This window comes from Diorhabda carinulata, chromosome 10, assembly GCF_026250575.1.
Source record: "Diorhabda carinulata isolate Delta chromosome 10, icDioCari1.1, whole genome shotgun sequence".
Taxonomy (NCBI): Eukaryota; Metazoa; Arthropoda; class Insecta; order Coleoptera; family Chrysomelidae; genus Diorhabda; species Diorhabda carinulata.
This window is the reverse complement of record NC_079469.1, coordinates 13,040,862-13,067,859: the sequence shown is the minus strand read 5'-3', so window position 1 is coordinate 13,067,859 and position 26,998 is coordinate 13,040,862. Positions and strand designations below refer to the sequence as shown.

Genomic DNA, 26,998 nt, shown 5'->3' with positions numbered 1-26,998 from the left:
ATGAATAACGTCACTTAGGCAACCATCATAAAAGGAAAATACAAAGGAGATACCGCGTATACCAATGACTCCAACGGATTTACCATTCGATTTTAACCGTTTACAATTTCCGGTACGTCTGGCTTTTGCGATGACCATGAATAAATCGCAAGGCTAGTCGTTGGAAGTTTGCGGAATCAACTTGTAGTTTCCTTGTTTCGCACATGGACAATTATACGTCGCGTGTTCGCGCGTCGGAAAACCGTCATTTTTGTTTATTTACATACCAAAAAACAAAACAAAAAATATAGTTTATCTGAAAGCTTTGAATTGCTTAACAGACTGTATTATAACTGTGTGTGTCTGTCGATATAAAATTGAAACCTTATAAATAGCCGGTATATCAGGAAAACTCTGTTTTGTAAGTAAGCAACATCATTTGTGTTGATAAGAAAAGGATTCCTTTTGTTTGTTTTAAGTTCATTTTATACAAAAGTTTAGGTCATTTATTTATTAGAATTAGAATTTATTTGGACCAAACATTCTTGTGTGATTATTACACATAAGTAAGTGGAAATCTGAAAGTGAATATTGTTAAACGTAACTGATACTGATTTAGTTCTATTATTGTATATAAGATCAAAAAAAAAAAAATAGAAACGATCAAAATAACTGCTTCAGATAATTTGGCTGAATCATTTGTATTATGGACCAAACCACGCTGTAGAGAGAGGCTCATCAAAACTGATATCGTAGAGTCAAACTTACAATATAAAAAAGAAGTTAGTGCCGCTATAAATTTTGGAAGCTATTTCAAGGTTTATGAGTTGGTTATTTGGAATCACTTTGGTTTAAAGTTATGTTTCGTAGTAAAAACGATATTGGGTGAGGATAAATACTTTTCATTTGATATAGTATTTTGAAGACAAGACTTATGAGTATGTTGAGAATAAGCATGAAAACCGAATTATCAGTAAACACGATTGTCAAAATTCCAAAAACACATTTTTATACTATACCAGCTTAAAACATTGACAACATTTCAACATCATATACTTTTTGTCAAGACATGAATAAAAACGGTGCCCAGTTTTGTATAGATAATGATTATTCTTGATATTGAAAGCAAAACTTCAATTTCGTAATATGAACTGCTATATTACTGAATAGATTACTAAATTACACTGGTCAACACGATTTCTGCCACAGTTTGTCGGAAGTATAGTGATAGAGTTAATGACCTGTATTTATGAGTGGAAAGATTTTGTATAGCAATGATTTTTTTATTCATTTTAATGTTTCTAAGTACAATACTTTTCAAATACGTGACTCTGGATATTCTCAATTTCAATTAAAATTTTTCTCTTGTGAGAATGATCTCATTGTTTGAAGTATGGTAAGCTGATGATTCCGATTCATCAGAATACTTCTAATCCAAAATCCAACTGGTCTTTGGTTTCAATTATTATATTATTCTAAGAGAAAAGATCTAAGAAATACAATTCGCAATTAATGTAGAAATTTGGTAAAATAAGCGTAAGATATCGGACAAAAGACAAAAAAATTCATTCTATGATTTCTCATATTATTCGAATAAAATTTGGTGACAAAAATGTCGGATTATTATACTCTCAGAAAAAATTTCTACGGAACGCTGGTCAATACAAAAGCGAGTGAATTTTAATATTTAGGTAGACAACGCTTCTAGGTTTTTACTGGATTTGTTAGTTTTTTTGTATCAGATCTGAATGTCCATCAAGTTTTCTTCATGTAAAAACATTGTAATGTGTTAAATAAAATCGTGCCATTGCACAAAGTGAAATGGGCGACAAAGGAAAAAAAGAATAAGTTCATGAATTTTAACTATTATTTAGACCAAAATTGTCACTTTGACAAGATGTGAAACTATTGTGTTGGACTCATCATTCATTATATGGTCTAATAACCACATTTAATCTGGCACTTTCGTCGAAACATCAGAAGAATGGTATTGAAAATCATTCACTTTAATGTGAAAATTATAGGGTAATGTAAGTGTCGGTGTTTGTCAGTTTCATGCAAACCTGTTATCGTATAACACGATTAGTTTTATGAATATTGTATGAACATGCGCTTGAATAAAATTTTTTAGAATATGTTCAAGAGGATTTTCCAAAAGATTTTGTGATAATTTAAAAGTAGATGGATCCAAAAACATGATTTTTATGAGATCGATAGGATATTCCAGTACCTGCTGATAATATTCAGCTATCCCGATCTAGAACTAACTGTTTTCATAAATTTCTTCAATTGGAGTATAAAATATAGTAAATCCAACGTTGTCATGAATTTTTGATATGTATATCGAATTAAATCTAAAAATGTTAAGCGTTTTTGTTTTTTTATATAACTATATTACAATACATGCACTCAATATATAGAGAGAGATATTTCTGAAGAATCACGATGAAAAATTTAGAAACTTGATTTATAATTCGGCAGTAAATGAACATTTGAAAGTTTTATGGAATTTTTTTAATGATTCAGACATTAAGAAACATTATTCAATACAATTTCGTCTAACTTCTGTAAGGTCTGCCTCTCTTGCTTGCATACGATCCACTACCTCCAGTGCTTCCATTATTCATATTACTTGTAGTTTCGCTTGCACATTGGGTTCCCGCGACTGCATCATCCACAGTATTAGACCATACTCTGAAGTTGACTTCGTCATAGTTTAGATTACCGTACAAAAATTCTGGCATGGCATTTGTTATAAGATAAACTTTGTCTTGATAAACTTTCACGTCACATGGATAGATCATCTTTCTGTCATCTTTTTGAACAATAGATATAGTGTCTAATGGCTTTTTAATGTTCCAACAACCTAAAGCATTTTGATTGACAAGACCCAAGAACATTACACCGGAAGGTTTATGAATGTCTGCAGCAGAAGTTTGAGAATTAGGACCACGGTCTCCAATAACCTGAAATAAATTGATACGTTTTTGTGAATTGAGATATGTAAGATATTGGAAATATTTCCAATAACATAAGGTTAAGTTATATGACTTTGTCTTGGTTAAAGTTTTGTATTTCGACTGATCAGCACTAGAAACTAACCTTGAAATCTTCTCCGTGATACGATCTTGTGGATAAAGTTTGATTTCTCAAAATTCTCGTAGATACCCTATACATATGTGTTCCAGCCATAGCATGGAAATACAAGTCTCTGTAACCGTCTGCTTGAGGAAGTGTTAATTCAGTACTAAAAATACCATCGTTCCATTGGAATCTATGTCCGGAAATGAAAAATTCCCCAGCAAGAGGCTCTAGGTGGAAATAATTGTGGGATAATCTCCATGACCTATTTTCTTTCAAGCTGAACACAATGAGACCGTATCCACCTAATAAATAAATTGATAATTCTTAAATATTGCAGATGAAATTATCCCATCAAAGATAAGTTTTTGTTTATTTAACAAATAACGAAGGTAAATTGTAGGTATCATTATTTTTAATAATTTTTATCACGTAATATAAGCCAAACAAAAATGACACATTCTAAGGGTACAAAAACTAGATAAATTGAAAACAAAACATGACTACAAAATCAATAAAAATTATACACGCGTTATTACCCTTCCAAGATCCCTTCCATATTGGATGAACCGACGCAACTCCATTCCAAGAAAATGCGCCCAAAGTTTGATGTTACCCCCACTCATCGAACACATTTTGGTATCGTCCAAAAATAGCACTTTTACGTCTTCCTTTGTCGGGAAGTCCATCGGCTGTGGCTGGTTATCATTGGGCTGCTCTTCCAGATTTTGGGCTGCTGCTTGTGCCTCATTAAATCAGTTCGTAAGGCATGAGTTTTTTTATACCGTCGTGACGTAAAAACGTGTTTTGCTGTGTCTAGATTCCGAAAACGGTGTTCTTACTGCGTACTCCTCTGGTTCACTATCCATGCTCGCCGGCTCGAATAATTCTTCGAGTAAACGCATGGTTTGCCCGAATAGCATTTTGTACGGTGAAACGTCTGTCTTCGCACTCCGTCGCGTGGATGCCCATGACGACCGCTAGTATGATCTTTATCCATTTGGTCACTTTGATAGCTTGACCATCCCTTTAGTTTATGGTTGGTATGCTGTCGTGTGCAGGTGGTTGGTACCCATCATCCGTCAAAGTCATAATTCCGATTCGAATTGCCTTCTCTGATTTGTTGTTAACGGCAGCGGCGTCCCATATTTGCTGATCCAACTTTCCCAGAAGGAGCGAGCGCACCGTCTCGGATTCCTGATTCATCATTGGGACAGCTACTGGCCAGCGGGAAAAACGATCTTCGCTCGTCAAGTAGTATCTTTTCCTTCTGACAGCGGCATGATTATAATATCGATGTGCAAGTGCTTGAGTCTTGGTGAAGGTGTGCTGTATTTCAGTTGAAAAGAGGATCCTTATTGCATTACATTTATCTACGAAGCTACTTGTCGATTGGTGCTTCGATTTCTTCGATACGTGTTGGCCACAACGTGGTCTTTCCCGCTTTTGTGTCATATGTACCTACTGATTTGGCTGCTGCAATCAAGGTGATCCGAATAAATCGAAAATTTTCAAGCTTCCAGCATATTTCACTCCAAATTCACTAGAAGTATTAATCATGTAATGCCCCCTATGTTTATCATTATATTTTACTTAACTTCACCGATTTTGATGTCCATATTTTCAATCACTTATGAGTAAAAACTAAAAAATTACGAGGGATACCACAACATTATTTCATCTAATCGACATATTCAATGGAACTATTGGTAAAACCTGTGATGAAAATTAAAAATATAAGTTACCTAAATCTGGTATATAAGCGAAAGCATCATCACATGTATTCTTGGTGACTTGGTCAACTGTAATACTAGCTATAGCACTGCTTTGAACTAAGTTATCTTGAGGTAATTCGTACGAATGAATAATTTTGTCTGTATTTAGATCCATGATCACTAGGGTCGTTGGGCGAATTCGACTCACATTTCCTAAAACAAAGTGAAAGAAAAGGAATATTGCCTGATATAAAACAAAATACGAGGATTGACTTGGACAAAATTTTGTGAAAACAGCGATTTATTATCGTTTAGTTTACACTTTTTTCAACCTGTTGAAAAATGCGTTCTCCCAATTTCTGCAAATAGATTTCGGAGTTCGGAAACAATAAGAATTCGCATAGTGCTAAATCCGGAGGATACGGTGGATTGAGCGGGAGCTCATATCCTAATTAGACCAATTCGGCCCAAGCGTTATCATGCTATAAGAGTAATTATTCTACCACCAAATGAGGCCATTTTATTTTAAATCGACATAGAAAAGCCCCAATAGTCCGACGTATTAAGACCTTCTGCCTTTCTCTAGGTAGTGGATCGTAGTAAACGATAGCCATCTCCTTTCCAGCCGATACGACAGACCTTGCTTTTTATGGAGCACATTCACTGAGAAAAGTCCACGGTTCCTACTGTTTATTGGTATGTTCCAGTGGCTTTCTGGTACGTTGACTGCAAAAACAGCTCTTAAGACAAATCTTAAACAGCCTCAAAGATTGATCTGTCTTATTTTACATCCAAGGAAGTGTTTTTTCTATCAACTAATAATAGGAAAGACTATCCAAAACTACCAGAAAGAAATTCTACAATAGGAATTTCCATTCCCAAGATATTTGTGAAAATATTACATTTTGAGGGACAAACTTACCAAGAACTTCGACAAGTCCAGTATCGACAAACCATAACCTATCACAAGGATCAATTGCTACTCTGTAAACCGATACAAAGTTTTGTCCACTATTTGTAGGATCGGGATAGATATTTCTCTCCCAACTAGGATACGGAATCAATGGCACATTATGCCTTCTACGGCTATCCAACGGTACGTAGTTTAAAGTTGATGGGACTCCCAGCCTTCTTCTAGGAACAGTTATAAATAGTTTGTTTTTCCATACGTTCGCACCCATAGGAATATTAGTGACTGAAAAATGGTTCATTTATTTATACAGAATTTATAAAAATACACGATTCATCAGATTGTGAATAATTGAACTAATTAAATGAGGGAAATATGTATGGTGTATGTGTCCCCCTTTATTGCTGCGATACTGGAGAACCCAGTGTTTACAGCTGATCTGTTAATGACACTTCTTTTAAAAAGTCTAGAATATGGGATGACTGTAGTTGCACGCCGTATTATCTGCTAAGTGTAGCATCTTCAGGTGTTTGTTGCGGCGACAGTGTCCCGACAGGACTCCTGTTAGTATTTGTTGTTACTCAGGTTTATACATTCAACAGATCTTCTCTGGTTATAGTTTCCCTGAAGAGTCTGCTCCTGTAAATTGTCCCAATAATTGGTTTTGCTCCTATCTATCTTCTTTTCCAGTGCTTTTTTTATTGCTATGTAGCTAATACCACAGTTCAAATTTTATTATATCGGAGCATAGAGCGCTAATGTCTGCTTGGCTATCGGGTATGATTGTTGTGATTGTTGTAATGGTTATTAGGCACTGGAAGCCTAATTTCCAGAACTGTATACAATTCTTTTCAGAGTTTCATAATGAATTATTTAATAGAAAAGTCGACTGAAAAAATTGTTCATAAACCCGGCCCTGTTCTATCATAATTTAACGAAATCCTGAATAGAATACTGTTATCTACAAAACTAATTAATAATAATTGAATAGTTGTTAAAAACCAGTTTTCGTTTATGAGAATTTTGTAAAAAACAAACTCTCCATTTTAGACGACGAGATCTATCGTATTATACCCTGAAGGTGTAATGAATGTTAAAAAAAAATGATTAAAATTCTGTAATTAACAATCTAAATTGGTCACACTCTATTATGCCATATATAAAATTTGTCTCAACAACATTCCATTATAAATAAATTTTTGTCATACCATAATTATAATCAATTCCTTGAGGAGCAATATTCCCTCCGCTGGAACTCAAATTCGGATCCTCGACAACCTTGATTGCTGCATAGCGCCTCATACGTTTACCGTAAACGCCACCATTGCTGGGCCATTGATAGGTAATTCTGTCCCAAGAAAACTCCTCTCTCAATCCCGTGCTACTCACATAAATCACCGATAGTAAAAATACGCAAACCGAAAGAGTTTTCATTATTTCTAAATATTAACAATAAACGTACAACCTTAAGAACGGGAAGATGTCATTGGACTGATCGAGTTGTTGGAATCAGTTATTATAAATAAGTTGGGACAGTGGCGGAGACTTGTTTTCTTTCAAAACTGGGAACTTTTGTCTGAGCAGAATTTCATTATAGAAATCGTTGCTTATTTTTATGATAAATATGTCATTGTACACAAGGTGTTTCAAAAAAAGGTGACCCCGTCTCTAGGATAGATAGAAAACTGAAAAATGTTTGGGGTTTGCTCAGTAAAAAATTTTTGTAACGCCTTTCGTATTCAAGGAAAAGGGCGTTGAAGAAAAAAATATATACACATTATTCACGATTTTGCCGCAACTACTGGGACCATTGGATTGAAATTTTATACGAATATGTTTTGGAAGCCGATACATTTAATGAATTTGTTTTTATGTCTGCCTCTCATAGACGGCGCTAGTTACACGGTTCGTACTTTCTCAATATTAGATTTATCAAGCAAAATTCAAGTGAACTTAAACATTATTTAATTTTACAACAAAAAGGTAATCTTGATATTTGATTGTTTCAAATCATTAACATTTATAAAAAAAGTGTTGATGACACAGAGGAATTAAGCGAGTTTCAAATAAACAAATACTTAAGGAAAATCAAAATTTCAAATAAATAATTATTTGTTTGTCTTAGAACGACCGAGATGAAGACATTACGCTCAATCACAGGGAAAACACTAAGAGACAGAATAAGGAGCAATGAAATTAGAGGAATGTGTGACGTTCCGGATATAGTGAGATGGGCCAGAACTAGAAGAAGAGCATGGAGAGATCATGTCAATAGAATGGACGACGATCGACTGGCGAAAATCGCAAAGGAAGAGAGACCCAATACAAGTAGACCGCCTGGAAGACCACCAAAGCGCTGGTATGAGAGCTGGTCCTCGGAGTCACAACTTGGGCTGCCTCTTTGAAAACACAAGACATAGTCTTAAAATAAGAAGAAGAAGAAAGAAATTATTTGAAAAAAGACTTCAGAGGAAAGTTTATTCTCTCTTCTTTAGAACTCTCTGGAAAAAAGCATTCAAGAAAGAAATGATTTCATAGTATGGAGAAGAAATAACTTTAGGACTATTGAAGGAATGAGAAACCAATGAAGGAATAGATTTTATTCAGATGAAATATGGATCAATGAGGGTGATATATCAAATAAATTTTGGCAAGATGAAACTGTTACAAGTTGAAAACAGAATTTTTCAAATAGTTTTTCTACTGGTTAAATCCACCAACAGAAAAAGGGAGCAGACTGATGATAGTACACATCGGCGATGTTTAAACATTTTGTTCTTGGTGGCTCATTGACTTTTGAAAATACTTGTTCTGGTGAATAGCATGAGGATATGAGTTCTGATATTTTCAAAGAATGATATGATATGAGGTTTCTTCCTCAGAACTGTATAATATATGATAGTGATGGATAATGCAAGTTAATACTCGAGACTTGCCTACAACCAAGAGGTTAGAAAAAGATCTACAGAATTGGTTAAATTATAAAAACATTAAGTTTAAGTTCCATTTCGGTTCTCTGACAAAAAGTATATTCTTTGTGTTTCCTTCATAAACAGAAATTGAAAAAACACGAAATTGCCGAAAATCGTGTACTGCTGTTGGTCAGATTTCCATCATATCATTGCGAACTCGATTGAAATATGGTATGGTATGGGCAGAAATAATTCAGATGGTCGAACGGTCAGTAAATAGCTAAACTCAACCGTTTTGAGTCGTCAATATGAAACTATTCATCATGATCGACTGGATTTGCTAGCAAAAAATTAATAGATTCCTTACCCCGATAGTGCGCCGTCACATTTCAGTATAATTGTGACTGATTTTTTGGCAAAACACGTAAAGGGTGTTATCGCGCTGCCACCATATTTGCCAGATTTTTCTTTCTGTGACTTTTTCATTAAAGTCTGTTTTGATGGCGATAATAAGGATTTGTATCAGAATATGTGTAAATTTTCAGTATTTTGAAGTAATTATCTCAACATTCATGAAGTTTTCATTTTTATGAAGTAAACAACTAAAATTATTCATCAATTTCAAATCTAAATACCACAATTATACAATCATTTGTTTGTTTGACCTCGGCCTTTCTTATATCTGTTAAAAAATAGTTTTGTGCTTGATTGCGTGATCCTATTGAAAATCATTGATTGAAATATCATCATCAGGTATTCATACATGTATTTGTGACATTAAATTAAATCTATGAAAATGATTACTATGTGATTATTGTGAGGTTGTGGTAATAAAATACCAAAGTGTACTCTTTAGTATATATTCCTAGCGTTCGAATAACTATGTATTCATCATCGGGAAATTGCGGTTTCCTAAATTTTCTATAAAATATTGAATTCATATTTTCCAAAAAGCAACCCTCATTTGAGCATCTGTAATTTCCTCTAAATGTACCTTATTCTCTTGTATCTCATTTGTTCTTCACTCATGATTTTTTGTTCTTCAACGGTGAATCCACTCAATTTGTTTTGGAAGTAGGCTCTTCTTCTCTTTATTATGGAATCTTTACTTATAAGTGTGTTTCCGATTCCAATTTGAACCTCTAACTGCTGTTGTTCCAACATAACTTAAACTATAGCAAATACTAATCTTGGACCATATCTAAAGAATCCAAATGCTCCAGTTTGGCGATATATTATGCGCATACTAAGTGTTATCTTTTTCTCTTCAAACTTCTCGGTAGCAATTAATAGTAAATCTCGAAAAGTTAAGTAACAGGGTGATAATTTTGAGGTCCCCAAACTAAAGACATTGTTCTATGCTCAAAAAAGTGGGGGATCTTGTATTTATCAACATTATCTGCGTTTTTAGTCTTTTTCCTGAAGAGATTACTGGACGAAAAAAGAAGAAAACAATTTTTTTCCTTGTAAACATTGCTAAATATATTATTGGTTGGCCTCAAAGTAATTTCGGTTTGTAGTATTAAATAAAACACTTTTTATAAAGAGAATAGTTTTTAAGCAGGTTAATAATTCTGCGCTCATAAAATTTCGGGTCCTTATCAGCAAAAAACTGAACCAGTTGCGATTGGAGGTCATCGTCATTTATGAAATTTTGACTTTTCAAAGAATTGTTCAAACTTCGAAATAAATGGTAGTCAGATGGTGTCAGATCAGTGCTGTATGAGGGATGTGCCAACACTTCCCTGCCAAGCTCCGATAGTTTCCCACGAGTTGCTAAAGATGTGTGTGGCCTTCCATTATCATATTGGAACACTAAACCATTCCGATTTGACAACTCTTATCGTTTGGTTAACACACCTGTGCAATCCTACCATACTGAGAGCATGAGTTTTTTTGTTGTTTTTCGATGTGGTTTTTGCTGGTTTACGAACTATGTTAGTGTACAGAAACCCTTTTTAATCGCCAGAGATGATTCTTTTCAAGAAAGAGTCAGTTTCTTTTCGTTCAAAGTGCATACTGCAAATGTTGTTAAATGAATTTCTTTCAAATCGTGAGGTACTCAAATATTAAACCTCTTAACTAGCCAAGACAGCGTTTCTTAATTGATGTGTGTGATACATGTGGCCTCTTCGCAACCCCTGGAACAGTTATATGACGATCCTCTTCAATTATAACTTTGATTTGGTCATCATCAACTTCAGAAGGCCGAGCAGAACGTTGTTTTGAGGGAAAAATCTCTAGAACGGAATTTTTTATACCAATTCTGACACGTTTGCCTGTTAAACAATCAGCACCATAAACTTCTCCACATATAACTTTCTGAGCCACAGCAGCTATCTTTCCTTTACGGAAATAAAAAAAAATGGTTTCAATAAAAATCACGCACAAGTGTTACATATATCGATAAATTGCAAAAATCTGTTAGAAATTCCGATTTTTTTCATCATAATAAAATAGACGTAATTGCATAAAGTCAATTCAAATTTATGTACTGTATGAAATATAAAATAATCTATTTTGGAAATAAATTACAAACAGACGGTAAGTTTTGGTCAAAACAAATAAATCGAAGTTCTAAAACTATAAACTGAAAGAGGTGATATCGAAAGACAGAAGGGGCCAAACACCTAAGGGTCCCTACAAGTGATTTAACTATGTAATGGCAAAGACGAATAACGCAATTTGTAGGCAGCAAAACTAATTGCAGCTCGGACAGTGTTTTAATGAGAAGCGGCTAGAGTGGTAGCCCTGACACCTAGGGGAATATGAATTGCGATTGGTAAGTCTGACATATCGCTGCTTCCGCTTTCTAAGAGAGTGAATGTCGAACTCAACCTCAAGACCCCTATTTATTATGCTTCGATCACCAGTTGGAATTTTACGGAAATTCTCGCTTTTCGATTATGTACAGTTTTTGAGATAAATAAAATTCAATTCCGTAGTATCGTTGGAAAATTAGTTTTCGTGTCTGTTATTGAGAAATTTTGAATATTAAAATAAGTGGTTTGGTGATTTCTTTTGTCACAATAACTATCTACTCAAGGATATTTCTTAAGATATTTGTACATAAAGCTGACTAAATTATAGAACAAACTCTTTCATTTTTCAAATGGTGATTCGGGCTTCCTCATAACTATCTCATTTCTAAGGTCTCCTAATTATTTATTCAGTATTATTATATTCATTTGACTAATGATTATACGAGGAGAATGAAAAGTAGATCAATTCATTTGGAGAATGTTACAACAAACGAACTGTGGAATTAAATCAATTATTACGAGGGTTGCTACTGAAGCTTTGAGCTATGACAACACTGATGTGGATAAATCATTAGTCGTTGCCATCATTAAATTTGAAACCTTTAATGGTTAATGTACTCAGAACGTATTGTCATATGTGTGCTCTTTAAGTTGTTTATACCTTTGCATAAAGGAGGATATAAATATAAAGCATTGAATTATCGTCCAATTGCACGTTATCTGTTAAATTATCTGTTAAAATATAGAATACTACCCATCAATTTGGATTTTTAAGTAACAAATGCAAAACAGCCATCACTCCAATGCAACAACTTTTTGTGATTTTTCTAAGGCTTTAGATTGTCAACATAATATTTCAATTAACAAACTGCCGTACTAAGGTTTCAGAGGAACATCTCTCGTATGGTTTAAATCATACCTTACCAACAGAAGTCAGCTTGTAAGAGTTGATACAACGATGTCTTCTTGCAAGCCCATAGAATATGGAGTGCTCCAAGGCTCAGTACTAGGCTCTATTTTGTTTCTTCTGTTTATAAACGACATCGTCTATCTAGACATTATTGGTAAGATATGTCTTTTTGCAGATGATACTAGTTTCTCTTGGACCAACCCTGATATCACGGCACTTCATACGATCGTATCTAGTGACCTAATCACACTTAAATCATGGTGCGATTCTAATCTTTTGTGTCTCAAAGTTTCTAAAACTAAAGTTTTATCATAAAAAAATACATTGCAGCCTTTTTTTATTAAATAACAACACCATTGACAGAAATAAAGCCGAATTTTTGCGCCGTTTCACGACCAAGGATGAAATTTGGGTTCATTACTTCATACCCAAAACAGAAGAACAATCAAAACAATGGACTGAAAAGGGAGAGCCGGCTCTAAAGATGGCAAAGATCGTTCAATCTGCAGGCAAGGTCAAGGCGTCGGATTTGTGGGATGCGCGTGGAATAATTTTCATTGACTATTTTGATAAAGAAAAAACTACCAACGGCAAGTATTATGCGAACTTATTGCAACGTTTGTGCGAGGAACTCAAGCAAAAACTGCCGTATTTGACTAAGAAAATAGTGTTGTTTCATCAAGACCGTGCATCAATGCACAATCAATGATCAACATTAATACATTAAATTTGGAATTGCTACCTCATGCACCCTATTCGCCAGATTTAGCACCCTAGGATGATTTGCTGTTCCTAGACTTGAAAAAATGGCTCGGTGGTTGAATATTTTCCAAAAATGAAGAGGTGATGTCGTCAGTTAATCGCTATTTTGAAGAACTTGACGATTCTTATTATAAAAAGGTATCGACGAACTTATTTATCATCGCTGGGAAAAGCATTTGGAGCTAAAAGGGGAATACGTTAGGAAGTAAATATGTTTTTTTCAAAAATTTTTGTATTCTCTCTGTTGGCCAGGTACTTCTGGGACCATATATCGTATAGTGGAAATTATATCAAATCCTGTTTCGTTTCTCTGCAAACATTTCCTGGTTTACACTAGATAATGTGGAAATATAATTATAAAATGCGAGTCATAAAGTGTAAAATAGATGTAATATTTCCTTTTATCTTTATAAAACTTTATTTATATCATTTGGATTGATACTATTAAGAAACTAGGTCATTCACTTGATCGTATTATCATCATTATAGCTACAAACTCATAAATATTTATATTTCATAGTTATGCAAGGATAAACAACAAACGTGAAAGATACTTTGTGGAAATTGCCTCAAGGTGAAATTCAAATACTTTCGTTAATTTGAAAGTAATGGTTATAACCTTGACCTTGAACATGGAATATATTATTTTAATTCCAAAATTAAATCACAGAAAAAGATCCAACCAACAAAAATATCTTCATTTTATCGGTTTAACCCTAGACCCCAAACTATACTGTTTGTGAAATAGTCTTGCGAAAAGTTAGGAATGATAATCTAAGGTCCTTCCTAGTTATCAAGATTGGATTAGTCAAGAGGGATATTTGAGACATTCTAAGCTAACAATACTAATCTTTTTACCAATTGCTGCAAGATAATGAATAATTATTCTCATACATTCACATTTTTCTTATCAAAATACCTCGAATTAAATCCGGTTCATTTTCCAAGAACAACAGCTTGTTACTAGTTTTGATTCAAGCATACGCGACTATAGTTATAGCTAACACTGGGTCAAATCATAAAAATGACTGATTATATATCAACAAACCTTAAGCCATTGCTCAGAAATATTATTAGGCCCAGGATGTCTCTTCAGATCAACTCTTGAGACTTTTGCAAAGTTCGTTCATACCTTTTATCCTTACAAGTTTCCATTCTCACCCTCAATCGCTTGAAATGATGCTAAAAAGTGGAGGTTTCGTGGTAACACCTGGCTATTAGCTCTTCTGTAGCACCGTCTCGAACTAGTATGTTTCAGTTAAGAACATAATATTAAAACTACATCATGAAAAGCAAAAAAAATTAATCAACACTGAAGGAAGTGCTACGATACCCTAGTTAATTAATTTAACATATATAAACATTTTATTTCCATCAAGGTAACTTAGTGGTAATAACAATTAACTCGACTTGACTTGTGTCATACTTCTCTTTCTTTTTCCAAATAATTATTTTATTCTTTAATAAAACTGGAGCATTGTATAGTTTTGTATGTTTGATTTTCTATATTATATAAAACTTTTGATTTATACAACAATCAATATCTTCTTTTGAACTGGAGGATAGATGACGAATACTCACTTTTTGCTACTAACATAACATGTTTTTCAAACAAGCTAACCAAGTTAATATTTTCTTCTAATATATAGTACAGTTATTAAATAAACAAGGCTAATGTTCACCTTTAAGCTGGTCTAATATTTTTTTGAAGGGCTCGAGTGTCATTCTAAAGTTGATTTCAGAAATGATACATTGATTGAAAATAATCGTAATCGATTTCGACGCGCAACGAAGCGTTGAGGAGCTGCTAAATCTGCTTCGAACGTGAAATTAAACAAGCTTCAACTAGAATCGTTGTTTGTTCACCTTAGTTAGTTCTCTGACATTCGACAGTCAGACTAAGAGTAGTGTCCGTTCATTAAACTGTTGTCAATATTGACTTTTCGGTTTGTGCGCTATCATGATTGTGTGACCAACTAGCTCCCATGCGGCGTTATGCCATTTAGAGGGAGTACAATTTAAAATATGTAGATACGCAACAGTAGGATCTAGACCGAATGAACCAAATATATTACGAGGATAGTTCCATTGATGTATCAATTTTTAAATACGGACATTTTTCCAACTTGGTGAGATCAAAGCTTCTAATTGTATTCAGGGAACGACGTTAATGCATCCAAAAAGTTATGATTTACTGCAATTCCGTTGGAAAGTTTCATTTTAAGGGTATGGATATAATTTGAATGCATTTAGTAGGTCTCCAATATCTGTCCATGAGTTCCAGTATTTTCAGGAAGACGTAAATGTTCTGCGTTGATCATGAGCCATCGAATAAAATCTATGGAAACATCTATTTTATTTTTCATACTAAGTTTTTAGGAATATTCCCTATTGTATAATATATTTCAGTCCAACATTTTTTCTAATTCGCTTCCATTTTATGTCACCTTGTTCTTATCTTGCATTTTATCTACTTCTAAGTTTTTCTTGATTAGTGCTCCTATTCTGTCTTCCATTATTTTTCCATTTCTATGTCGTGAGCTATCATGTTGTTCAATCTCTCATCTTTAACAAACATCTCAAATTATCCATCATTATCTGTAGTTCTTTGAGTTCCTTAGTTCAATTTATTGAAATTCACGTCCACTTCTTTGATAATCATCTCACATTCTTTGGTATTTTTTTGTTTTTTGCTTATTGATATTCCGTCTATCTTTTGATAATTTCATTCTTAATTCTTTTCGTTTTTGTCAGACAATTCTAATTATTTTCCTGCAACATAAACTATGAAATAATTTAGAAACATATACTAAGAGTGTAGAGGAAAATAAAAGCGGGAGGAATTCCAAAAAAAAATGCAAAAAGTGACCCAGAGAAAGCAATCAATTAAGAAAAAAAATTGACCTTAATAAAGGGATAGAAAAGCATAGAAAATATAAGTGTAAGATTTCCAAACTTATAACTGAAAAGACGAGAAGAATTATGAATTTTTTTCAGTTCTCACTAACTATTGTGTCATTTTTATACATTGTATCATAATATAAAAAATATAATGCTAATGACTATTCACTGTTCTTTTCAAAATTCAAAATTAAAATAATTTTAAGCGAAATTACACTCAGTATACGACATATCAATTTTCGCGTGAGTATTAATTAGCTGCGTCACGGTGTCTATGCTTAAACGGTAAAAATCCTGTGAAACTTGACTGAATAACAAATGAACGAGTCCTCGACAGACAGCCATCACTCTCTCAGACCATTTACCTAGACCGGAAGTATCTTTTATGTGCGGGTGTTCGTGCTAACCTGTTCTTCCGGTTAGGATAGGCCCATGTGTTTCGACGTTTTGTTCACTTTAGTAGCTGTTATTTACACGCTCATTATTTTTTTTTTTTAGTTGGATTTGTTTATGAGTAATTATTGTGCTGTCAAGGAAGTAAGCGTCGTTTGGTATAGCATTGCGTTGGAGTGGGACAGTTTATGATTATACTAACCATAGACTCATATATTCCAGCAATGAACGACCACGAATGAGCCCTAATATTCAATTTTTCTAATAAGATTCATATAAAATATTATTTTGACTTGATCCGAACGAAGAACCTGTTTTTGATTAGATTATTTTTCCTTGTTTTGGATAAAATTATTCTTCCTTGTTCACCATATAACCCAGTTTGTATTGAAAAGCAATAATAATCAAAGTAAATACAGAACCATTGCTTAAGTCTAAGCTAGGTCTAAGCTAAGGTCTAACGGAGAGATAACCTGTACAGATTTGCCTGCGTAGGTCATCCGTACGTCGCGTGGGTAGCGTGTATAGGGACGTAAAGTGTTAAGTTCTATTCACTGAGACTTCAATTGAAGACGTCGATGCGATGGTATTATTAGTTTATAATTTTTAAGATGAATAATAGGAAAACAGTAAAAAAGAAGCCAAATACGTGGTGTAAGGAAAAAAGAAAATATATAGTTGTTGTTAACTTACTGAATGAAGTGGAAATTGAACCGTATGATTCTTAAAACTATCGCCGAAAGAACTAAAAATCATTTATCCTATCCTATAATAGAAAAGGAAAAAACAGTTATCAGAAATAGCATTTTGCGCACGAACTATCTTCATCATCACCATCTAGGTTCGATAAAGACCATCTGATAGTGCTTTGATCATGAACGAAATTGAAATCGTTTTTTTTTTAAGTATAAGTAATTTATAAGTAGTAGTATGTTAAATTGTAATTCGTTGTAATATAATGCAAACAACGAAATGCAAACTCTGTAGTAACTACAACTTATGTTTTTCTCTAGATTTACTTCTGGATTGCTAGACTTGTCAAAAGATTTTAAAATATTTCTGAAGTATAAGCATCTTTCATAATTGTTCCATGTAAATATAGTGTTGTCCTTCGGCCAGGATGATTTTTCTTATTATATAACTTTGGAAAGATTAGGGTGAATCAGTTAAGATGGTACGGACATGTCCAAAGAATGCCTGAAGACCGCATACCCAAACAAATTTTAAATTGGGCACCACAAGGAAGAAGAAAGAGAGGAAGACCAAGATTAAGTTGGAGGGAGGGTATCGAGAAGGATATTCGAGAAAGAGGATTGGAAGAAGATCTTTGGGAAGATCGAGAAAAATGGAAACTGGGAATCGGAAGACGGCGAAGAACGTTTTAAACCCGATTAATATATATATATGGAAAGATATATTTCTCATGTCCCAAATATTGCCAAATCTAGCATAAGCTAACCTGAACTTTTGGAAACTATTCTCCCTGCCTATACTGCTGTGTGGTTCTTGGTATTCCATACTTCTTAGTAACGGCAGCATTCTTTTCAATCCAACTTACTCATTCTTGTGTGTTTCTTCAATGTGAGTATTTTTGATCTTTCTTGTGTTCGCATGTACCATAAAAGTATCAACTTGCTTTTCCCAACTAATAGATGAATAAACGAATTGAAGACAAATATTTCATCGATTCATTTTATTTATTTATTATATTTTCATATATTCGGTGTACGTCGAAAATCGCAGACAAGCTCTGGTGGAGATCTGACACTCAGACCAGTCTATCTCTAAATACTTTTTCTGACGCCAATAAGACCATATATTAGATATGAAACATTGGATTTGCAAGATATATCATTCAAATAACGATAGGGAATTCAGTAATATAGTCATATTCGAGCTATGCGCCATACGAAGAGATGTTAAGACAATTCATGGAAAGCCTCTTCATACTCGAACACACATACAGAATATATTATCTGCATAGTTCAATATTAATCACTCAAAATATTGATCAGACGGTTTGCATTTTGTTCCATGACATGTACATGAAGGAATAAGCCAAGTCCTTGTGAAGCTTTATTTGGCATTAAGCCGTGGTCTTTTTGCTTGGCGGACAAATGCCACACATATATAGAAAGCGAAGAAATTGCTTACTTCTGAAACAGCCTCAAGTTACTGTAAGCCTTTTGAAGAAATTTTGAGCAGTGGCCATACTGAAAACTATATTCCGAAGAAAAATATTGAATAGCTAACATGTTTTCATATCCGACTTAGTAAGTAGTTATTTCTATAAAAAGGTCGCCGGCACCTTTGGAGTATTTTTTTGTAGAAATAAGTCTGAGTCACTAGAAATTGTTTTAACTTTTATTGGATATTGGCAAACACGATGATTATCTAAAGAGTTCTCGACCTCAACTTGAAGATGTCAGCTCTCATTAATATAAGTTGGGAAATTTATTTGTACATACGTTGAAAAATTTTCACTGGAATTTCCGTCATTTTGGAGTACGTCCTTCTCAAGATTTTTCTGAAAATGGAAAAATTGCGTCTTGAGCTGTCTCCAACTATCTATGTAAATGAAATGAGCTAGACTTTGCATTATTAATCACATACGTGAAATTTGAGGTAGCTGAATATAAACCTAGTCGTATCAGCTTGACAACCATCCAAGTTCAAAAATTGCGACAATAAGATTGGAAAAACGGCACAGGATCATCGTTTGACTGAGATTAGAGAGATATAAGAGGTTATTGGTATATCAAAAGAACGCATTTGCCATACACTAACTGAAGAATTAAGCATTCCGCGCGTTTGTGTCACTTGGTATCAAAAACGTAATAAAATGAATATTTGAAAGACCTTTTGACGCGATTTAAGCGAAATGAGGCGTCAAATTTAGTTTAAACCTGGATCAAACACCTGAAATTAAAAAATAGTCAAAAAAGTGGATTACAAAGAGCGAATCTGATCTGAAAAAGGTAAAGGCGGTTTCTGTTTTGTGGCATAATCATAGGATTGCAATATTTTTTATCTTGGTTCGACGAAGAAATATAGATCAATGATTGTATCCACTTTTTAATTTTCTTTTTATCTTGATATTCATGATGCCGGTGATCTATTGATTGATATAATTAAGGAAAGTCATATTTTGATAAAGAGCAAAAAGGTCGAAACGTGAATTTTTACATTTGTTTTCCACAGAAAAAAGATTTAAATCAAGCCGAATCATCACAAAAACATTTATACATAACTTTATATATTTACAGTTTCGTAGGAAAACTAAGTTGTCAAGAAGTTTTTTATAATCAATGATCGTCTGTTGGACACATATATTTATATAAAAGCAAGCAAAGGCTCGCAATTACACACATATGCACAAACGGGGAATCAGAGAGTGTTAGGCGCCGTTGCGCTCTCCGCATATCCGCTGTTGCCGTCGCTATTGAGGGGGTGCTGCCACCCCCTGCGGTGGGTAAATGTCCAGCCTGCCCTCATTAGCGTGTAAAACTCGGGTTAGGTACAGTTTTATCAAGCGTTCCACACTAAATCCCCTATCGGTTCTATATGACTCTCCAGGAGTGCTCTAAATGAAACAACTATACAAGGTGATTTATGAAAAATGTTCTTCCCGTTTATTATTAATAAAAATTTTAGTAATTAAATATTAAATAATAGTCTTCGACTTCGAATTTTTAACTTCGCTCCTTCCTTTGTTTTGTTTCGTCTTCAATCATCTGCCATTCAACTACGAGGCATATTTTTCAAGTAAGTACCGTTTTGGAATTAAAAAAAAAGAAGTGCAAAGATATCGCGATAATTTTATTTTTACATGAAAGCCTGTACCTTAATCTACTTTTCTACATAATTTCCGTGAATATTGAGGCACTTGTCATAACGTGGCACCAGTTTTTAAATACCCTCCTCATAAAATTCTGCCGCCTGACTTCTTGTTAACCACTGTATCACAACTGTTTTGACTTCGTTATCGTCTTGAAGACGCTGACCGCCCAGCCGTTTCTTCAAGTGCAGGAACAAATGGTACTCGATGGGCGCCAGATCAGGGCTGTAGGGAGGATGATCTAGAGTTTCCTATTGAAAAGATTTGATGAGATCTTTGGTCCGATTAGCCACATGTTGACGGGCATTGTCATGCAGCAAAACGATACCCCTGTGCATCTACTAGGTGCTTTGGCGATAGAATACTGCTGAAGAAAAATTTATTGTATTAATTTGTAAGCGTGATCGACGACTCTCGGGCCAATTGATAGCAGCTTAAATCAATGAATTTAGAGGGTGCAGTGGACAGAAAAAAACATAAAGAGAGACTTATATGGAGTGATATAAGTCTAAGTTTGAGATATTTGGGTCTATGAGAAGATTGTTTGAGTACAGTTCAAAGGAAGGACGGATGCTAGATCAATGTGTAATTTCGACTGTAAAACACGGAGGCTCGGTAATACTAAGGAGATGTTTTGGTGAAAGGGCAATTAGAGACCTGGTAAAAATTGAAGAAATTTTGAAGAAAGGAGGTTATAAAAAATAATAAAGGAGAATTTAGTACGTTCTAGCCAGCGGTTGATAGGCAGAAAATGTATCTTTCAACCAACAAAATACTGTTACGAACCGGTTCTCCTCGGTGATGATGGATGAGTCTAAAGTTTGGCGAATGTAGCGGTTCACGGAATTCGTTAGATGTTGTTCTTATATATGATTTTATCACAACGGCGATTTATTTATTATGTTCCTCAGAACCAGTTTCTAGGAGTACTTTTTTAGCAGGAAGAGGTCAGGATATAATTCAAAGTCATGGTCAACGGAACGAAAAAGTAACTGGTTAATTGAAATAAATCATAAAAGTGGTGAATATTTAATTGTATAAGTAGTGATAAGTTAATTATTATAGTGTCTGGTGTAAGTGTTTGAATAAATTGAGAAAATAAGACACAGTCTGTTTAAATTCACCACTCCGTTGGAAATAGTTGAAATAAATAAGAAATAAATGACAATACGAAAATTATTATGCCCTTTCTATTTTATCCATTCAAGACAAATGATTCGTCCTCTGGTAATACTTCTTTCGCTAACGAGTTCATATGAATACCCGCCTTCATGGTTATGTTTAATTCAATTACACTTTCAAACAAACGCGAATCATATCGAAGTAGCAATAATTGAGGTTCATAAACAAACTTTGAAAATGTCAAGTTCTTGGTGCAAATAAATCATGTCTTAATGTTTTGTCGATTTAAATCTGTGAATGTTGAAAATCATCAATAAGGACGAAAAGTATCGAAAACTAGTTCAAAAATGAAATGAATCCATGAAACCAGCAGAAAATCAGACTCACTAGTCTCACTGCAAAAATACCCAGTGTTTTGGTGTGCATTCATTATTAACCAGACATGCAATTCCACTAAAAACATCGATAACGACCACGAACTAAAAACAAAAAAACAACGAATGAAAAAAGCAAACAGAAAACAAAACATGTTCATTTGTAACAAAAGGGTCAATGCAGATACAACGGTTAGCTTTGGGGTGGACCAAACAATTGATAACTAGATTATACGTTTTTCTGCGCTTCATGATGTTTTAACTGACTCGTTTTTCGTTTTTTTAGTTTGCGAGTTTAGTTCGAATGTTTGTTTTCAAGATTGGTAACCACGATTACAAGCGGAAATCACAGCAACCACTCTAAAAACCTTTATAAATATAAAGACCTGAAGAATTAAGTCAATTCAGGTGTCATAACACATTTTGGATTATTAATGGAACGCATTCAGAAATTACTATTCAATATTTTAAAGTTTTCCATGAAATATGGCGTGATATCACTGACAAATAAAAATAGTATGAGGAACAGAACGTTTTTTTTTAGTTATTGAAAAATTCAATACCTGCACAGAATTGTGTAGCATTGTAATTCTATTTGATATAATGTTGGGTAACTCTTTCAAGTGCAATGCACAATCATCATAGTTTGTATTTTTTATTTTTCCAAAAGTTTATTGATAGAATAACAAATATTTTATCAAATTCTCAAACAAGGACGTCGTCGTTGGCTACAATACAAAATAAAACTGTTCATAATACTAAAATAACCACACGCGTATATTACAAACACACTGAAAATGAGCAGTGCTGTAATTTTATATTGAAAACCGAAAACCGAAAACTTTGAAAGCAAATAATTCGAAATTGGAAAAATACTAACGTTATTTTAGATCACACTATACGCTATCGATTTTTTTCCATTATTCCCGGAACACTCTGTATATATGTAATACAAAATTATATCTGGAGGTTATTTACAAAGTGCTTTTCCGTCTTTTTCATCGGTTAGGTAAAACAATATTCGTATAATTAAAAATGCGCGCCTGATACCAGCTGGTGAATAAACGGTCTCGTTGACCTACAAATTCAAACTTCTAATTAAACCCTATTAAATAGTAATAAATGAAGATTTTTGACATATGGCAGTAGAAAACCCTTCACCAAATGATGGCTCTCCTTGATTCTGTACAGTTCCCACCAAAATTTTAACGTTCGCTTTTAGTATATAGGGCATTAAGTAGCTAAATACAATTAAAGGGTACAACTATTCGTAACAGTTGTAAATTTATATATCGATATAGTTAACATCGCAATGTTAAGTCAAAATTAACATCGCAGTTAAGAATTGTATTCTGAACAATCCGACGTTTTGGTACTCGTTATTTTAACAGACAAAATGTTATTATACACCATTGAAACCATGCAGAATAGCATTTTCGTAATATCTATCGATCTTGAGAATTAACAGCAATGTTAACGCTGCAATTTTTGTATAGAATAAGCCCATTAGTTCGGAATTTTATCCTATTTGAAATATTTGGTAATACGAGGATGGTCCCAGTATCTGGCCTGACCTAGAGATGGTGGTAGTTGCTTGAAAAGTACCACTGTATTAGAAAAAAACATACAGCATTAGTTTGAAGATGCCACGTTGTTTAGTATTTCTAAGGCAGCCAACAATAGTGAATGTTTTCAGTTAATATATAAATATGGAAAAATTTGATCATCGTTATGTGATACGATACTTATATTTCAAAGGTCTTAACCCAACCAATATAAAAGTTGTTTGGAGAGTTAACAAGAGTGACTCCCAGGTATTATTGATAAAGCGACCTTCGATATCAAGTCTGTTAATTTTAGTAGTGATAATATGCACTTTGTCTTTGAATTATACTGCTTTCACTCTTTTATACTTATTCAAAGCCTTGTTGTTAGCTTCGATGACAGTTTTTGCATTCGTTCTCCCACAATGGAACAGAATGTTTTCCAAAATAATGGCTTGTTTTTTCGATTGGCTTAGTTGCGGAATCAATGTTGATATTTGTAAAGTGCTTTAGTGACTTATATATATCAGAATAAACTGTGCAGAATTCGAATTTTTCTCTGATTAAGGATGAAAAAAATTCCAATTCTTATCAAACTTTTAGCGTTTGCATAAAATGATCTCCAATTGGAGTTGTGCATTAAAATCCCCAGCGATGAGTCTAGGTTGAGGTATTTACCCTAGCGTGTTCCATCTACCCTAGAAAGTCTTCAAAATCTTGTATATTGTGTTGTAGTGAAGATAGGACGTATATATTACAGATATGGATGTTGTTTGTGTCGTGATTTTAATAGCAATCGTTTCTAGATTTGATTATAAAGAAATTGTTTCAGTTTTCTCATCATGATCAGTCATAAATATCCAACTGTACTAGTACTGTCTTCTATATAATTGCTCTTGAGAACATTAGTGATTTTTCTGGAGTTTCTGAAAAGGCTGCCTCGGGAAAATCGACTGTGGGATGCGTGCCGTCAGCATTTTCTTATGGGAACCTATGTTGGGTGATGACATAATCCATGCTAATGATTCCACTAGCGTTGTTGTTTTAGCCTCACAAAATCAAACAAAACATTTAGGACATACAAAGAGATTCAATGAATCTAAAGAAATTAATACCGAAAATTGAAAATTAACAACAAATAAAACCAAATAAAACGATAAATACTAAATATAGAAAAGAAATATAATTGTGAATAAGAAATATCAAATGACAAAGTAGAGTAATTATATATTTGTATCTAAATCTTCTAGATTTTAGGTCTCTTTTGTTTCAAAAATAGTTTTGTGATAATTTTGATATTTTAACTATCTTTATTATTGCGAAAAGGACATACATTTTTCTGTTGAATTCAATGCGGACGAATTTGCGGGTAACAGCTGATACGGAGTAAAAATAGAAATGCTAAAATATGTTTTAGGTAAATTCCGTAGGAATATTTGACCTCATAGTTTGTATTATTCTGGGCATTTTGAATTCCGTATCAAACGTATTTCCATATTCTTGACATTTTTCAAATATTTATGTCCAAAATGCATTAGGAATTTTAATTACAAAAACTTGTTTTAGAACGTCTACATATTTTAGAACATTAACAACATTTATAGTCAAAAAGGCTGATTCTAGTGTAGAATAAAATAAGCCTCCTTCCAGTGAAGGCCCAATTCCTAAAAAAATTTGTTATTTGTTAATTTATTTCCATTTTATCTGTAAGTAAGTAAGTTTTTTTTGATATTTATGGACGATAAATTTCTCCAGTGAATTTTTAGATTAATTTTACCAAACATGTGATGGATCTTGTCATATTCACACTCTCTTGACATGATTTAAGAATCACGCTACACAACAAATACGAAACTGGAACACTAAATACAAATTTGGTATTCAAATTAGGTGGATGTTTTAAAATGATTTAATATTTTACTTGACCAGTATAATTGTTTAACCCCTGCTGTTTTATGCGTCAATAGGGAAAACACACATTACACTTCACCTCACAATCAGGTTTCAACCCCCATAATCTTACATTGTCATCTTGAGACATAAGGGCTGGACATTTGACGTTTTTCACACCCACCTTTCCACTTTCTAGTCTAAGCTCGATGAAATCTTCATGCGAATTTTATTTTTCTTAACGAAAAATTCGGTTTCAAAAATATATATATTAATTAAGGCTTAAACCAACTAAATAACGTATATGTGAAATAAAAAAGTATAGAACGTTGATATAAATTTATTGGTATAATTGAAAGTATCTTAACAATATTAAATATATGAAACTTACTCGATGATCATGTAAAATTAAATTTCCATTTTTTCTCTTAAGTTCCACTGAAGGTAGAATTTAGCATCTCTTATTTTATTCGATATCGATTTTCTATGGAAATTCATTTTTTTAAATGATTCAGCAGAATTCACAAAGCAAAACAAACGTAGGGTATTTGGATGTCCATACAAAAATACGTTATTCGGGAAAATAAATCAAAATCAAGGTTTTAAAAAATAGAATTGGTTGTGCCATCTATAGCACAGCAGCAAAACGAGGCATGTATGTAACGTCCGTTCGATTCCAACGAAATTTAGATTCTCAGCGGAAAACTTTAAAAGTGTGATTTTTATATTTGAATATGTGTACTCTGCTGGTATGTTTTCGAAGCAATTTTATATCGGTCACATGCCTTCTGGCGATGTTGTCAATTGTTGTTAATTATCCGTAAAAGATTTTTTGAAATTGAATTGGGAATAAGTCCAAATAATCATAGATATTATGTGTATGTAAACGGTATTAGGTACATGATTATAACCACAGGGCGATGTCCTACAGTTCGTTACTAATAATAAATATTTGTTTAACCTTAATATTATTATTGTATGCATCTTGCTACTAGATGAAAAAAGTATTGAAATTTTCAATGTCAGAGATCAAAATTGAAGTAAAATGTTGAAATTCTCTACAAAATTGCGAGAAAGCCTGTGAAAGCAATGCAAGACTGGCTTCCGAGGAAATCAAGACACAAAATTTTTTGATTTTTGAAGATTCTGCTATTTATTTCCCCGAGCCTTCTGTGGGTTAAATATTCTATGATTAAGAAAACGGCAAAAAATTGCGACAACCATGAAAAAAGTTCAACAAATGGTACTGGACACCCCACTATTTGAGATTCGACAGACTTTCACCATATAAAAGAAAGCATTCGCCATATACAGACTAAAAAATTGAGCATGAAGTATCCGCGTTTTCCACTTTGGACGAGAAAAGTATTGAAATTAACATTTTCCGGTCCTTATTGACGTAGGTTGAGCAAAATGAGTCTGATTTCTTCATCTATTCAATTTTAAATGACATTGTCTTGACATTACATTCTAAAATTGTCTCCTTTAGGCGTATTATCTAAAGCTTTATCATTCTATAATAAATATTGGTGATTGTTATTCAGTTAAATCTGTTATAGATACCATTTGTGAGTATTTTAGTAAAAATGCACTACATTTAATATTTCGAAAATGTGATATCTTTCACTAGGAAAATTTACCCCATTCATTTTAGTTATCACATTCTTAATAGTTTACTTGAGAAACTTTCAGTAGTGTCAGATCCTGGTGTTATCTTTACAATCAATATTATCCTTGGTGGAGCCTTTGGTCAGATAGACAAAGCTAGACAAAGTAATCGTGGATTTATTCTATTTTTTTCGTATCCTCATCACTATATCATTAAAATTTCATCTGATTGCAACACTGTTAATTTGCAAAAATCAACTTAGTTTAATCATATACTTTTATGTATAGGGAATGAAT

The 26,998-nt window shown here is 33.4% G+C and overlaps 1 protein-coding gene across 1 annotated transcript; it reads right to left on the bottom strand.

The window, feature by feature from the left end:
• Window positions 1-2,478: 2,478 nt before the first annotated feature.
• On the bottom strand, window positions 2,479-7,194 carry LOC130898672 (L-dopachrome tautomerase yellow-f2-like). The gene is made up of 5 exons (XM_057808118.1): window positions 6,894-7,194; window positions 5,698-5,970; window positions 4,806-4,988; window positions 3,082-3,365; window positions 2,479-2,945 (listed from the first exon to the last, which is right to left on the bottom strand). Exons 1-5 carry the CDS (start codon window positions 7,117-7,119, stop codon window positions 2,538-2,540), a joined length of 1,374 nt encoding a protein of 457 aa, XP_057664101.1. The 5' UTR covers window positions 7,120-7,194; the 3' UTR covers window positions 2,479-2,537.
• Between the last annotated feature and the right edge of the window lie 19,804 nt (window positions 7,195-26,998).

What these genes read in the sequence shown, in the direction of transcription:
- LOC130898672 (XM_057808118.1), bottom strand. Translation starts at nt 7,119, where the DNA reads ATGAAAACTCTTTCGGTTTGCGTATTTTTACTATCGGTGATTTATGTG. An exon ending in TGGACTTGTCGAAGTTCTTG is followed by an intron (nt 4,989 to 5,697) that starts GTAAGTTTGTCC and finishes ACTTTGTTTTAG; the next exon opens with GAAATGTGAGTCGAATTCGC. An exon ending in ATCACGGAGAAGATTTCAAG is followed by an intron (nt 2,946 to 3,081) that starts GTTAGTTTCTAG and finishes AATTTATTTCAG; the next exon opens with GTTATTGGAGACCGTGGTCC.